The sequence below is a fragment of the Ranitomeya variabilis genome, chromosome 1 (genome assembly GCF_051348905.1).
Source record: "Ranitomeya variabilis isolate aRanVar5 chromosome 1, aRanVar5.hap1, whole genome shotgun sequence".
NCBI lineage: Eukaryota > Metazoa > Chordata > Amphibia > Anura > Dendrobatidae > Ranitomeya > Ranitomeya variabilis.
In genome coordinates, this window is record NC_135232.1 from 244860746 (window position 1) to 244877885 (window position 17140).

The 17140-nt window shown below is 42.5% G+C and overlaps 1 protein-coding gene across 2 annotated transcripts in view; it reads left to right on the forward strand.

Annotated features, from left to right (window-relative positions):
• ADGRD1 (adhesion G protein-coupled receptor D1) overlaps positions 1-17140 on the forward strand; it is a 1174499-nt gene that overhangs the window by 831030 nt on the left and 326329 nt on the right. For both annotated transcript variants that reach the window (XM_077293307.1, XM_077293306.1), the window contains one exon: positions 12753-12819. In XM_077293307.1, the coding sequence (XP_077149422.1) occupies positions 12753-12819 (67 nt within the window). The remainder of the gene's footprint in view (positions 1-12752; positions 12820-17140) is intronic.

Consider the following 17140-nt stretch of genomic DNA (forward strand, 5'->3'; position numbering starts at 1 on the left):
TCTTGGCAATCATGTGGGCCTTTGGAGAGTGGCACCATTTTCTGGAGGGGGCAGTTCATCCGGTTATGATAATCACAGATCACAAGAATTTTGTATATCTAGAGTCTGTGATACATCTAACGCCTAGACAGGCAAGATGGGCATTGTTCTTCACCAGATTAAACCTTTTGTTACATATAGGCCCTGGAACAAGAACATTAAGGCGGATGCCTTATCTCATTGTTTTCCTGGGGTGGAGATAATTGTGAACCGGTTCCTATATTACAAAAAGGGTAGTTATAGTGTCTATATGCACTGATCTTGAAAAAGAGGTTGTTGACACTCAGGGGGATGTTCCTGCTGCCTGTCCATTAGGTAAATTATTTGTGCCTTTGAATCACCGTCTGAAAGTTCTTAGTGAACATCATGATTCGGTTTTGGCTAGACATCCCAGGAAACCGGGTCCCAGGTTCATCGGTCCCTGTAAGATTGTGGCCAATGTCAATCCCGTAGCATTCCGCCTTGCACTTTTAGTATCCATAATATGTTTCATCGATCTCTACTCAAGAAATGAGTTGTGTCTTCTGTACCATCACTGCTACCACCATCTCCTATCATTTTGGATGGAAATTTGGAATTTCAGATAGCTAAGATCGTTAATTGTTGCTTAGTTTGATGGTTGCTTCTGTATCTGGTACACTGGAAGAGATACAGTGCTGAAGAGAAGATGTGGATACCAGCACCTGACGTCATGTGGCCAGGCTGATGCGATCTGGTCTTTTCATGTGACACACCCTGATTAACCTGAATCTGAGGTGGGGTGTCACAGGTTTACCACAGGGAGGAGCCGGAACACTGCAGTGTCTGACTTCTCCTGCTCCTGCACTGATTAGAAGCACTTCACTTTCATATTAAATGATGCAAGTTTCTTTTAGCAGTGCAGGGATTAATCTGCTCAGTTGAGAGCTCCTGGAAGCTTTCCTTTGTTAAGGCTCTCAGCTGTGCACTGTTAGCCACTCCTATCTTCGATATAAACTGGGCACTGGCTGGCACTCATCATCAGAGCTAGCTTATGCTGCATGGCTGGAGGTTGTTGTTGGCTGTTATTGGAGAACGTTTTGAGTGTGTGATAATTCCCTTTCTTCTCCTACTTTGGTTTAACCTCATCCTTCACTCCCAGGTGCATTCCGCTGTTGTATGTGTGAGTATCTATGTATGTTTGGCATTTTTTGTTACCCCTGTCTTTATTACCTTGTTAGTCTGGTTGGTGTTGCATGATATTATGAGAAGAGAACCTGATTCCAGTAGTGTATCACTTACTAGGCTTCTTGCTGTAGGTTTCATAAAAATCATAGCTTTCTCTGCTGCAGATCAACAAGTTCTCTGAATGCTGAGCTCTGTATAACCCCACCCACACCCCTGATTGGTAGCTTCTGTGTTCATTGTGCATAGGCAGAAAGCTGCCATGTTACTGCAGTATATAGGTACTAGTCTTCTACAGCACTAAAGCCATTAATGAAATCATCAAAAGGTCATTGGATTGCTGTCGAGTTAAATTATAGTCTACTCAATCACAAAAACAAGATATGTATTCTGGACTCTAGACATAGTTGAATCAACGTCGTGACACAATAGTAAATTTACGCTAAGTGGGTACTTTAAGAAAGCGGACAACAAACAATTTTTTCAAGTAATTATTCTCAGTAAGTGTTGCTATGCCAAAAATTTGACATTTTGTTCAGTTAAATTAACATATCTATTTTTCCAAAGTCTGAGCACTCAAATCACTTCTGTGTACTGGGGTTTATTTTCTGTTAATATCCTGTTGGTACTCCAGGGGGCACAGAAGTCTTTACTGTTCTGATGAGCTGGCCTTGACAGGACATAGCAATGAACGTGGCAAGACCTATTCATATTGGTTTGGCATAAGCAGCCCCCTAATGCCTGACAGCGTGCCTCTGCTGCACAGTAGGTCTGAGGGTCACACAGAGAGCAGCCGGTCTCAGACACCATGCCTGCACAGGAAGACATGTAGATTTGCTGTCAGAACAATGCTTTTAGGGTTTTGTCAAAAACATTATTAATATGCAGATCAGCATATATAGCAGCAGTTCCTAATATTTCAGAATATATTTGCAAAGTGGATCTGTCACCAAATTTCACAATAAAAACTGTATACATTATTAAATCAATCTCTTATACCCAATGAGGATAACCTTTTACTTTAAAAATGAATGTCAGAATAGATGTATAATCCTAAAATTAAAATTAACATTTTATGAGTCCAACTAGAACTAGATTTATAAAATCTTAATTTTAGTATTTTTTGAGGGAAAGTTTCAAAAAAGTATTATAGAAACACATCACCACTTCTGTATTTATCACCCCCTCTTGGCATTGGTTTACAAATACTAATGTAAAATACTGACCAAATACTCAACATGTGAACTTAGTCTTAGGGAGTAGGCAGACGGCCTTTATTTCTCGTGTGAGGATCACACCCCGATCCTCGGACTGACCGTCGGCTCTCCTGACCTGTGAGTGACAGCTGCATTAGAATACATCACGCTGTCACACTCAGTTTAGGGGAGGTACCGGGCCAGTCCATGCAGTGTGCCGCGATCCTCGCGCGAGACCTACGGACGTCCCTCTTATCTTCTGGTCAAAGGAGCGCACCACTCCTTAGCCCAGAGACTTACTGGTTTGTTGGAGAAAGATGTTCCTGCTTGAGTGGCAGTCCGGACGAGTAGCATTGTTATCGTTCACAATGCTCGTTGAAGCAACTTTGTCTACATAGCCTTGGAAGCATCTTTACAATGCTAATGTTTGTCTCTGAGCCTTTTTCGCTGACTTTTATCTGTATGGGAGTTTAATACTAGAAATGATTGCTAAACTACTGAATGTTTACATTGGGTTTTGACCCTGTTTTTAAGGATAACACTGGGAAAAGCTCTTTCATCCATACACTTCTATCTCAAAGCACATATACTATACATTTAACGTATACTTTTTTTTTTACTGGACTAAGCAAGGTGGAACTCTCCTATGCTGTTTCATATCTTTTTCTGTAGCACAGACAATAAATATCTATGGAAATGTTTAGTGTAATATATACAGTATCTATATATATAATTGTCTAAGGGGTACTTCCGTCTTTCTGTCTGTCCTTCTGTCTTTCTGTTTGCAACTTCCGTCACGGAAATCCCGCGTCGCCGATTGGTCTCGCCAGCTGCCTGTCATGGCTGCCGCGACCAATCAGCGATGGGCACAGTCTGATTAGTCCCTCTCTACTCCCCTGCAGTCAGTGCCCGGTGCCCGCATAATCCCCTCCAGTCACCGCTCACACAGGGTTAATGCCAGCGGTAACGGACCGCGTTATGCCGCAGGTAACGCACTCCATTAACACTGCTATTAACCCTGTGTGTCCCCAATGTTCTAATGTTCTAATGATGCAATAATAATAATAAAAAGGTTATTCTCGCCTTCCGACGTCGTGGCTGTCCTCGGCAGTGCAAGCGGCAGGTTCCGGTGCCAAGGATGCTATGCGAGAAGTACCTGCCATGAAGTCACCAACCCTGGGACCGGAAGCTGCCGCATGCACTGCACACAGGCGCCAGGACTTCAAGGGGCCTTCGGAAGGTGAGTATATGTTTATTTTTTATTTTAAGTCTTTTTTTAACCACACATATAGTGCCCACATTGCTATATACTACGTTGGCTGTGTTTCATACTGCGTGGGCTCTGTTATATACTACATCTCTGTGCTATATACTATGTAGCTGGGCAATATACAACGTGACTGTGCAATATACAACGTGACTGTCCAATATACTACGTGGCTGTGCAATATACTACATGCTCTGTGTTATATACTACGTAGCTGTGCAATATACTATGTGGCTGTGTCGGTTCTGTTACATACTATGTCGACTGTGCAATATACTACGTGGCTCTGTTATATACTACGTGGCTGTGCAATATACTATGTGCCTGTGCAATATACTATGTGGCTCTACAATATACTACGTGGCTATGTTATATACTACGTGGCTCTGCTATATACTACGTGGCTGACCAATATACTACATACCTATGCAATACACTACGAGGCTATGTTATATACTACGTGGCTGTGTTATATACTACGTAGCTCTGCTATATACTACATATGCTGTGTTACATCCTACGTAGCTCTGTTATATACTACGTAGCTATGTTATATACTACGTCAGTTGTGTTATATACTACGTCACTGTGAAATATAGTACGCAGCCTGTGCTGTGCTATATACTACCTACATATTCTAGAATACCCGATACATTAGAATCTGGCCACATATAGTATATATATTATTGTATATATCATATTTTTTTGTCTCCATTGTAAAAACACTTCTATTTGTTTTTTTTAAACGCTGCCTATCTTTTGGGATTAAATATAAAATTTACTACGGTTGCTATGTTTCTTTTTCCTAACCGCACCCTGGAAGCCGTATGCTACCTGTAACTGGTCTCCAATCGACCTGTGTAAATGACTGTGGTGGCAGCGAGTAGCTACTTTGTTATTGTGGAGCTGGCAGTAACTGTACCGGGGGTATATACATATATTCAATGAGTTGAAATCAGAGATGTTTGTGCCATCCCCTCACTGTTAGTTCTCCAATAACTGGCCTAGTAGTTAAAGCAGCCGTGATCTTGTACATCATTCGTCAGGAGTTGCTTTCCCTTGATGAAAAGATAACAGCAGGTGGATCTTCGTGACCTCCCCCGGCTTCGTATTCTTTGACAGCAATGTAAAGGCTTTGAGAAATCAAGAATTTTCTTAATTTACTTGCCGTTAAAATTTGGCTGAGTTCTTGAGCTGCGACATGTGGTGATGTGACTTTCAGCATCTTACTGCATCAATTTGTTCAAAGCACAGAGAGCAGAGATTTCCTGCCGGTGCCTTCAATGGCTCAGCCAGCAGCTCTGCAGTGGACTCTGAAAGCTGATGTCATGGGGGATGGAATCCTCGGCCAGTTTCACCGGGATGTAGCAGTGCGAGCACATTGTAGAAGACATCTTATTAAGTAGTGACTGTGGCCGATTGGAATGATGCTGAATGTCCCTGAGTTCCAGAAATGAATACATTATATAGCTCACTTCTACACCTACATACACTGAGTCTGTATGGTGCCAGTGTCAGCACATTATTGATTGCAGGCAAGTCCCAGGACAGTGCATACTAAGTGAAGTGGGAAGAATTTTTGGAGGGAGAAACGGTGAGTGCCGAAATTTTTCCATCTTGAGACTACATTGGAATCTCTAGATAGCGCCCTTCAAAGTGAGTGGGTGGGCACCCAGAGTGGGAGTGTAGAGCTGTGGGACATGTAGTCTTGGGAAATGGAGAAACAAAGCCAGACGTTCAGGGGCTGAAGAGGAGCCAAAAAATTAAAATAGTGGTAACCTGCTTGTTTGGAGATGCATTGCAGGGGCAGCCAGATTGTTTTTATTTTTTTGTTTCCCTTCAAAAAGTAACTGATGATTAAGTTGTTGACCTGGATTCTAATTTCTAATTGAGGATTTTCTGAAAGCTTTCTCTCCCAACCTTGTAGAAAGGCATTCTTAGTCTCCCTCAATTGGTCACCTGGTTATATATAGTTTATATCCAGTTGCCAGGCATGGAGTAGTATTAAAAAAAACACATATACTACATTAAAATTGTCCTTAATTTCATCCTATTTTCTCTTGGCTCTTGTTCATTTTTGGTTGCTGCTGCACTGGGTCCTGACGGGGTCCATTGTTGGGACATACTGTGAGGGGGCATACATAATATCCCGAAGCTGCATAGTGCATCAGGTCACAGCTGAACAAAGGCCAGGAGAAAGGAAGGTCATATAGGAGTTCTGGAAGTGCATATTCTCTGGGAGGCTCCATTCATACCTTGGCTTATACTTTGGCTTACATCCTCACACTTTAGACTTTCCATTTCTGTGAGAACAGACTTTCATTACAGCACTCTTTCTGTATGTTAACAGCATATCATTTTCTTGCAGGAGTTCTGCAGATGAGCACATATTCTCCCAATGGTTCCATTCATCAGTAATATTGTATTGTAAAAAAGCGCCTCATCTCTGACTGCGTAATGTATTATTATGATGTCTCATTTCACTGCAGGTGATGTCATCCCAACAATCACGGTTGTTTGCGTAGTCTTATAACTCGCTACCATTTCCTTTATCAGATCTAGGATACATAGCAGTGTAGATTGTCTACTGTGATAGATTTCTACTTCATAGTTAGAATCATCTATAAAACCCAAACTGACAAATTAATTGTCTTTTTTTTTATTTTTTTTTATTTGGGCTCTGAAATAATTGAGGGGTTGTGACTTTAATTCTGAAATGTAGGGGTTTGGTATGTGTCCCCACATATAGTGGGTACGGAAAGTATTCAGACCCCTTTAAATTTTTCACTCTTTGTTTCATTGCAGCCATTTAGTAAGTTCATTTTTTTTCTCATTAATGTGCACTCTGCACCCCATCTTGACTGAAAAAAAATGTAGAATTTTTTTCAAATGTAATAAAAAAGAAAAACTGAAATATCACATGGTTATAAGTATTCAGACCCTTTGCTCAGTATTGAGTAGAAACAGCCTTTTGAGCTAGTACAGCCATGAGTCTTCTTGGGAATGATGCAACAAGTGTTTCACAGCTGGATTTAGGGATCCTCTGCCCCAAATGTGATATTACCTGAAGGCCGGCGTCCCACTAGCGCATCACCAATGATAGCAATATCCATTCTCCCTCCGCTCCTGCTCTGCTGTGAGCGTGAGCCGAGTGTCCTTGCTCTTTGCTACCATTGTCTCGCATGAGAAGATCACAGCACGGTTGCGGAGGAGACAGAGAAATTAATTTTTCCATCTCCTCCATTGCTGACATCCACTGGAATCGCACTGCACTTGGGTGATATCCGAGTCCAGTCGCACCCATAGATTTATTTTTTACATGCCGAATCGGAATGAGTAAATAATCGCAGATGTGAGCTGGCCCATAGGTCAACATTCGGCAAAGTGTAATCCGATTTTTTTAACTGGATTGCACTCGTTTGATTACACCGCAAATGAGAGTGAGCCCAAAGCTGAGTAATCACTGGGAGAAGTGGTCCATGATCTCTCTGAGCTGGCAGAGATCGGCGCTGGTAACAACAGGCAGGAAGTTAGCAACTACCAGCCTGTAAGTTCTTAGGCCCAAAAGAAAAAAATGAAATAGTGCTGTATAACCCCTTTAATACGTGCTGAAAACATTTTCTAATTTACTAGATATCTGTATTTTATTCTTGCAAAACTTAGTTCAGTAAATAAATATTATTACATCTCTAACTGTAAAGTAAGCAATACAGAAATGACTGTGTGGCATCAAGAAATCATTTTTCATGCCTGAGTTTTACATGAGCCCATGCCTTAGTACCCAGGGAACATAGGATTCAATTATTCCATCGTTGCTCAACAAGTAAATCTCTTGTAAATTATTGGATAAGGTTAAAATGACAGCAACTAATGTAGCCATTTATTAACTGGTGACTTGATGTATTTTTCTTAAATATGAAAGCACTAAATGTTTGTATTGGAAAACATAGTATTTTTACATCATCAACAAACGTGAAGAATTCCACATATGTTTTATGTTTTGCTGTTTTCTCACTCAGTATGCAAAATCATTTCCTTGTAAACTGGAAAAGGATTTTGTCTCGTCTCTACAGAGAAGTCTGCAAACTGAGAACTTTACAAAGAAAAATCTAGCTATCGCATATTTCAACTATTCTTTTATTGCCAAAAATTTGCCTCCAGCACTATTCTCTGTTTTGAAGCCTGGGGCTCTTGATTGAGTCGGCGGTTTACTTTTCTTTTTTTCGAAATTTAACTAAGGGCTGTTTAGATAATTTTTGTTGTTGTTTGTAGTAAATAAAGCCAAATTAACAGAACACATTGGTGTTAGAATATGGTCCCTATTTATTGGTCTTGGGGACTTGTGTCTTTCTTAATTTTTGAGACCTCATACACAAAGCCCGGTAACAGAGCAGTATTGTATGGATCCATAATACTGTGGCCATAACTTTCTATGACTTCATCCTGAATCTCTGATTTGACATTTATGTTGCCGCTAGTGTTGAGCGATACCGTCCGATACTTTTATTGGTATCGGAAAGTATCGGCCAATACCGGCAAAGTATCGGATCTAATCCGATACCGATACCCGATACCAATACAAGTCAATGGGACACCAAGTATCGGACGGTATCCTGTATGGTTCCCAGGGTCTGAAGGAGAGGAAACTCTCCTTCAGGCCCTGGGATCCATATCAATGTGTAAAAGAAAGAATTAAAATAAAAAATAGGGATATACTCACCCTCCAACGCAGCCTGGACTTTACCGCCGTAACCGGGAGCCGTTGTACCTAAGAATGCGCGCTTGAAGGGCCTTAGATGAGGTCACTGCGCTCTGATTGGTCCGTAGCGGTCGCGTGACCGCTACGCGACCAATCACAAAGCAGTGACTTCACCTAAGGTCTTTCAAGCGCTTGAAATACCTTGGAAGACGTCCGCAGCTTCTGATTGGTCGCGTAGCGGTTGCGTGACCGCTACGCAACCAATCACAAAGCCGTGACGTCTTCTAAGGTATTTCAAGCACTTGAAAGACCTTAGGTGACGTCACTGCTTTGTGATTGGTCGCATAGCGGTCACGCGACCGCTACGGACCAATCAGAGCGCAGTGACCTCATCTAAGGCCCTTCAAGCGCGCATTCTTAGGTACAACGGCTCCCGGTTATGGCGGTACAGTCCAGGCTGCGCCGGAGAGGTGAGTATATCCCTATTTTTTATTTTAATTCTTTCTTTTACACATTGATATTAATCCCGATACCGATTCCCGATACAACAAAAGTATCGGATCTCGGTATCGGAATTCCGATACCGGCAAGTATCGGCCGATACCCGATACTTGCGGTATCGGAATGCTCAACACTAGTTGCTGCACCACATTTATTTAAACTAGGTTTTTTTTTATGTCTATAAGAGGGCTCGCTCACACTAACGTAGATTCTCTCCTCTGTAAAGCTGCAGTAGCATCCTACGCAGTGAAGAAGCAGTGACCCACAAATTCAAATACAAAAGTCTCTTTTAATGTGTTTCTTCACAGCATTAAAGTCCAATTCACATAAATGCATATAACTTCAGTGGATATTATCAGTGACCAGTTTACACCAGTTCAAAGCAATACATATCACATGGCTTTAGATTTGAGGTCCCTAAACAGGCCAGACTTCCTTTGTCCAGTTTCCCTGGGCAACTGCATGCCATCTCACAGTCTCTATACGTCTCCATACACATAGCCTCATATGTTGCAGACACTACACACGCCAGCCCTCCTCTGACTAGTTCTCGTGGGTGTCCTGCATTGCTGTATCACAGTCTCTTACATACTCTTTACTCACACAGTCGTACACAGTTCAGGATATCCTCCGGATAGCAGCCGGGCACCATATCCACCTGTTTGCAATCATTGCACATGCTAGTCCTCTTTCGGGCACAGGACATCCACCTCCGGGCACAGGACTGTCCACATCCGAGACCAGTACCATGGACGACTTGCATCTCTGTGTACGCTGCGGGTGCCAGGCTATTCAGCTGCCCTGGGTGCTGGCTCTGCTGGCCTGTGCCTCCATGCACTCTGCAGACCAGCACACACCAGACTGACACTGACGTGCACCTCGCACACCTGACACGACCTGACACACCCATACCCCTTACTGCAGGGTTTTTAAACACACACACAAACCTGTGGCCTTCAGCCACCTGGAAAACCCAGACCAGAAATCCATGACTCTCATGCACACCTATGGACTTCATCCGTCTGCATGCACATTCTGGGGAGAACAAACAGCGCCCCCTAGCTGTATCAGAGGCCACAGCCTCACACCTCCGAGAGAATCAAATCAGTAATGGTAATGACACTCCAATTGAGCAATCTCAGATCAGAGTTTAGAGTGTTAGCTCAGTGTGATCAGATTCTTTTCGATGAGAGAATTATAGCACATTGTCAGGAGAAGATGGAGGACAAAGTTATCGTAGCACACTGTCAGGAAAACCTGGAAAACAAGGTTTCACCATCTTCTCCATTCCTTGAGTCTGCGGTGTAATCTGAGAGCAGTCTGATAATTTCCATGCACCCATGCTTGCCATTCAATTTGTGAAGCCACATACAGCATGCTGCAATTTTTTTCTCATGCCAAATCGGTATGAGAAAAAGACCTTAATCAGCACTGTCCCATAGAATAACATTTTATGGGGTTGTGCTGATCAGCATTTATTTTCTCATACCGATTTGGCGTGAAAAAAAAATTGCAGCATGCTGTGTGAGGCCAGGGTCCCACTAGTGTATCACATCCAGTGCGAGAGCATCGGATGCGATATGCTAATGACTTTTGACTCCAGCTCTGCTGAAAGCGTGAGCCAAGTGTCAGTGCTCTGTGTTCCGATCCTTTCGCATGACAGGATCGGAGCACCGCTGTGGAGGAGACAGAGAAATTAATTTCTACATCTACTCTGTTGCCAGCATCAGCAGGAATCGCACTGCACTTGCGATGTTTCACACACTCTCATAGACTCGTAGACTTATATGGGTGCATGTGATCTGAATTTGGAATGCAGTCGCAGCATGCTGCATTTTTTTTCCCATCCGATCGGATCAGGAAAGAAAACATCATTGAGAATAGAAGCATAGGATTTATTGGTACAAATGCAATCTGAGTTTTAATTCGATTTCATTCGTCAAATCTAATCGCAAGTGGGAATGAGCTTTAACTCCGCAAATCAGATGGCCAAATCGTCCAATGTATAAGCTTGTGTGAGTGTGTTACTTTTAAAACCGACTGATTGCACAATGCTGATCTATGTGGACAAAGTCAACCAAAAATGATAGTTTATTGGGGGAAATTTAAAAGATTGTTTAGAATCACTGATGACAGGCGTCTGGAAAGGAGACATATGTGGTGAAAAATGTCAAAGCCTAGCATGCTATTTCTTTGAAGGAATGTTCCCAGAATATTTCCAGAACATCCACAGAAAGAGTTTTAATCTTTTATCCAGCATCATTGAACATGCCAACAGTCAATATAGACTAAACTTTGTACCACTTTGTTGCCACTAAGCTATCAAACTATGTATACGTCATATGTATGGCTACCTTAAAGGGAGTCTGTCACCCTAGAAACACTATTTAATTCAACCACATAGTCAAAAAAGGGGAATTTAGTCCCTATAAAAATCATTTATTAGTTTTAATAAGTGTTGCCATTGATGTGCATAAAAGGCAGTTTGTCCGATATACAAATGGACCATACAAAAAATATGGCCAAAACCTGTTTCGCATAAACCCCAATCAAAAGACTAATTGACAATCTGTATGGTAAGAGAAAAAAATATGTTTTCCCAGGCATGCATGTTTTATCTAAAGTCAACTTAAGAGTGTCAATATGCACACTGTCAGGATTCTTCGCTATTTGCCTGCTTGAGCGGATGTCACATGATCTCAAGTTTATAATTTATCAATTTGCAGTCCCATGCCAAATAGATAAGTTAGTCGACACCTGACTATGAATCATATATGAGCCGTTACTCAACAACTGCTTCAGCATGCAAAAAGAATCCTAACAGTGTGCATTTTTCACAATTTTAGGATTCAGCAAAATGAAGTCAGAATGACAGCAGAATAATATGACTAGACTGGAAAGCCTCTCGTAAGTGTGTCATAGCAATCTGTATTTAGGAAACTCTCTGGTTGAATATGTCAGAAGTGTAATCCATTAGGTTTTTCAATGTAAGGGAGTGCATTTATTGGTTGACATTAAACCGCATGCCATACAATTCCATACATTGGGGACATACAGTAGGCATACATGTCAGAACAGGTTTTGAACATGTATCGTTAACCAAACATGAAGAGAAACTGAGATCTGAACTGAGTCTAATGTTGTTAAAGAGATTACATATCTACAAGATGGTAACAGAAAAACATGTATGAAAGCATTTCTACCATGTGCAGCATATTATGTTTTATCACAATTGCAGAAGCCACAACAAAGACTACAATACGATAATGGTGCCACATTCCGTTGCTCATTTCCATTTCTCTTTGTATTCAATATCTATAAATGCTTTATATTCAATATCTGAAGTGAATGTGGAACAACTTGTAGAGATGCGTCTTTACTCCAAGATTAAGCTATCTCTGCTGTTCATCAATGACAAGGAAACCGAATGAAATCCACTGTGATTCAGCGTTGTTACCCAACAAAACATAAAACTGTCCAATGTGGTGTGTATTTTTTATAGACACTTAATGAAAACAATCATTCTGCACTTGCTAATTATCTTTTTCTCTCGCTAAGCTAATTACACTATTTGGGTACTTTGAATAAACTTGGAGTATCATTAGTGTTGCTGCCGCCATTGTCTTCTCTTTCTACAGAACAATGGTAGAAGCAATCATATAGAGCTAATGAATCTTCTCATTCTTCCTGTTTGCAAACAAATGACAATCTCAGGATAGCAATTGAGAGAATGGTTAAGTCACCAAGAATAATGTCTCAAGTAATGAAAAAGGCCAGGATACTTAAGTACTTTATTCAGCGTTGGTAGAAAATGCTAAATGATGGTTGAGTGTAAACCGAGCAGAGATTGTCATAATAGGGCAAACAGTGTGAATTTAATCTAAAAGTTACATTTATTATTTTCCAGTTGCTGGCTGTCTCTTGAGAAAGGAGCAATTTGGGCATTCGTGGCGCCTGCATTATTTGTCATAGTGGTAAGTAATATATTCTAAGTTTATTACATTAATGATTTAGTTACACAGCTTTTCTGCATTTTTATTATTAATGTTATCTGGGTTTATTTTACAAGTTTTTATATATATCTTAATATATACTGTAAGATAGCGCTTACTGCGTGTCTTGGGGGACACTCACTTGGCACGGGATTCAAGCACTCAGGCACGGTTTTCCACTTAAAACAGTCTATGTGGTTTATTTTCTCCATAAACCATTGAAACATGAACAAAAGGCAAACAGTCTTACATCAGACAGATGAATCCTCAATGTCCATAGTAGAGCTCCGCTCTCTCAGGTCTGTGGGCACACAGGCTGTGCCATGTCCAGAACGCAGGCTCTATAGCCTAAACACAGTCTCTCTGTGTGCTGTTCGGGATGTCTGTCCCCACTTGGAACCATCCAACACACAGGACACTTGGTAGTGTCTAGCCTGGACACATGAAAATCTGTCCACACTGACAGACTCCCAAACACTCACATGTGCCAAACACACCTCCATTAGGTAGCCTGCAACCACGCCCACAGGTGAGGTAACATCACATGCACTTGTCACATGATCATGACATCACTGCAGGTCCTCAAACTCCTGCAGGGAAAGGGGGTACAGTGAGCACCCCTCTCAGAGTGAGGTATATGGGTAGCCAGACCCTCCCATCTCTCATAGCTACCCGCAACCTGGACCCAGGTGCACTAAACGACATCTTTAGCGCTCATGTGCACTAAAGACAAAAAACTCTGGGTTGCATGGCAGGGAGCAGCCTCCTTATCAAGGACAGTAACCTGATCTGTACCTGACCCTGACTCTTCCTCATCAGGTCTCTTCTCAGAAGGTGTAGCCTGTCCCGCCTTTCCACGGCCCCTGCGACGAGACGAAGACCTGTCATTTTTGCTCGTCTTCCCCTTACTGCACTCTTTTTCCCTTGCGCTCAGTTTGAATAGGAGTCACCCCCTCTCACCCTTTCATCCTGGAACAGCAAGTCCCCACTTAAACAGATGTCGGTCCCACACTTTCTTCCACTCACTTGGAACTCTGGACTATTGACCTTAGGTGTCGCTATGTCCTTTTTATACACCACACCACCTAGAACCACTACAGCCACCTGTTGTGATGGGGCTCCCTTAGGGTCATTCCAGCTCTTTTCTGAGCAATCAGACACTCCCCTTTAGGGATACCACCCCACTCTCGGGTACATCCCGTGGACTCCCCCACGGCACTCTCAGGCCCAAACGGTTCCTCACAGTGAGGCTCCTGTGGTTACTACTGCAGATCCTGCTGCTGCCGAACCTCTTGCTGCAACTGCTCTGCAAACCTTCAGACAACTCTACATTGAGGATGTTGACCACCTTCGTAACCCCGCGAGTTACCGCCAGGCTCCTTCAGTATTCGTGGCCCCGCCGAGCCACAGCAAGTTGAATCAGAAGAAAAAAATACATTTCATAACACCTTCAGCTTTATAGAAAAAAACAAACAAAAAAAACACAGTCTCTCACTGATCCCAGTCAGCATAACACGGACTCCTATCCATTACACACTCGGTGTATTAAAATTATGCTAATGTTCTATGGAGACCGATGACGTGAGTCAGAATGACAACAAACACAGTATATCACAGTTCAAGATATATATACACTCACCGGCCACTTTATTAGGTACACCATGCTAGTAACGGGTTGGACCCCCTTTTGCCTTCCGAACTGCCTCAATTCTTCGTGGCATAGATTCAACAAGGTGCTGGAAGCATTCCTCAGAGATTTTGGTCCATATTGACATGATGGCATCACACAGTTGCCGCAGATATGTCGGCTGCACATCCCAAAGATGCTCCATACAAGGCAGGATGGATCCATGCTTTCATGTTGTTTACGCCAAATTCTGACCCTACCATCCGAATGTCGCAGCAGAAATCGAGACTCATCAGACCAAGCAACGTTTTTCCAATCTTCTACTGTCCAATTTCGATGAGCTTGTATAAATTGTAGCCTCAGTTTCCTGTTCTTAGCTGAAAGGAGTGGTACCCGGTGTGGTCTTCTGCTGCTGCAGCCCATCTGCCTCAAAGTTCGACGCACTGTGCGTTCAGAGATGCTCTTAGGCCTACCTTGGTTGTAACGGGTGGCGATTTGAGTCATTGTTGCCTTTCTATCAGCTCGAACCAGTCTGCCCATTCTCCTCTGACCTCTGGCATCAACAAGGCATTTCCGCCCACAGAACTGCCGCTCACTGGATTTTTTTTCTTTTTCGGACCATTCTCTGTAAACACTAGAGATGGTTGTGCGTGAAAATCCCAGTAGATCAGCAGTTTCTGAAATACTCAGACCAGCCCTTCTGGCACCAACAACCATGCCACGTTCAAAGGCGCTCAAATCACCTTTCTTCCCCATACTGATGCTCGGTTTGAACTGCAGGAGATTGTCTTGACCATGTCTACATGCCTAAATGCACTGAGTTGCCGTCATGTGATTGGCTGATTAGAAATTAAGTGTTAACAAGAAGTTGGACAGGTGTACCTAATAAAGTGGCCGGTGAGTGTATATATATATATATATATATATATATATATATATATATATATACTGTATATATATTGTAGGAAGATGAACTTCAGATAACTGATGCAAACTGCAGCTTTACGGATAAGCAAGTAAACTCTCAAGAATATGCAGATATTAGAAGTACAGACCGAGGGTGCAAGTACAAGTCCAGCAATGCAGTATCCAGAGGTCAGAGCCTGGACTGGCTCCTAGCAGAGGGGCACACCGTAGCAGAGGTGGGTGCAGAGCAGGTGAAGAGTAACAGAGTCTTTCCGGTGGTACGTAGATCCAGAAGCAAGCCGGGTATCCCGAGGAGTAGAAGAACAAGCAGGTTGCAAGTCCTTGAGCTTGGCAGCAAGTGAGATACAAGATACACAAGCAAGGTATAGTGTGCAGAGTTCCTTTATATATGCAGCAGACAGGAAACAAGGAGTATCAGACAGGAAACAAGATGGCCCCCATGAAGCCAGCCACTCCATCTTGGGTAAGGGCAGTATCCAATAGAACTAAGGGCAAGAACAGACAAAAGCAGGTATGCAGTCTCAGTCCTTACATTACTCTCCTCTTTAAAGATGTCCTCTGGACGTTCTTATATCTGGTTTATTGGGGTATCTGCTGTGGAACTGTCTGATCAGACGAGAAGAGAGAATATTTTCTAGAGGTTCCCAGGAATTCTTCTCAGACGAATATCCTTGCCACTTTACCAGATACTGAAGTCGTCTCCTATGAATCCGAGAATCGATGATCTTCTCCACAATGAATTCCTCCTGCCCATCTATGAGAATTGGATCAGGAGGAGCAGATGTGCGCCCGGAGAAAGGATTTGCCACTACCGGTTTTAGCAGGGAAACATGAAAGACAGGATGTATTTTTAAAGAATTAGGCAACTTGAGTCGGTAGGCTACAGAACTCACTATGCTACTGATCTTGTATGGACCAACATATTTTTGCCCCAATTTAGATGTTGGAACTCTGAGTTTCAAGTTCTTTGTTGAGAGCCAGACCATGTCTCCTACCTTGTATGTGGGTACTGGTTTACGGAATCTGTCTGCTGCCTTCTTGTATCTTTCTTGTGCTGTGGCCAGCGTCTGCTTCAGAACTTCCAGATTCCGCTGCAGAGACGAAATGCGGTCGGCTACCGCAGGTACAGACATGTCTATTGGAAGTCGAGGAAGAATGCTGGGATGATATCCCTTATTAGCAAAAAATTGAGACATTTTGGTGGATCCACTCTGTGAGTTATTGTATGTGAATTCAGCCAGCGGAAGCAGACTCACTCAATCATCCTGTAAGTGACACACATAGCAACGCAGATATTGCTCCAAAGATTGATTGGTCCGTTCAGTTTGGCCATTAGACTGCGGATGGAAAGCAAATGACAAATTTACCTTGATGTCCAGAGCAGCACAAAAACTTTGCCAAAATTTTGAAGTAAATTGGACCCCTTGATCAGACATTACTTCATCCGAGACTCCATGTAATTGAAAAATATTTTGTACGATAAGATCCACAGTCTGTTTGGCCGTCGGTAACCTGGTACAAGGAATGAAATAAGCAGCTTTGGTTAATCGGTCAACTACTACTAGAATCGTGCTCTTTCCTTGGGATGTAGGCAACTCTATGATAAAGTCCATTGATATAGACCCCCAGGGACGAGATGGGATAGGAAGAGGTTGCAATAGTCCAGTAGGCGAGGAGCGAGGAACTGTTGATCTGGCACATACCTCACATGATGACACGTACAGTCGCACGTCTTTTTGGAAAGTTGGC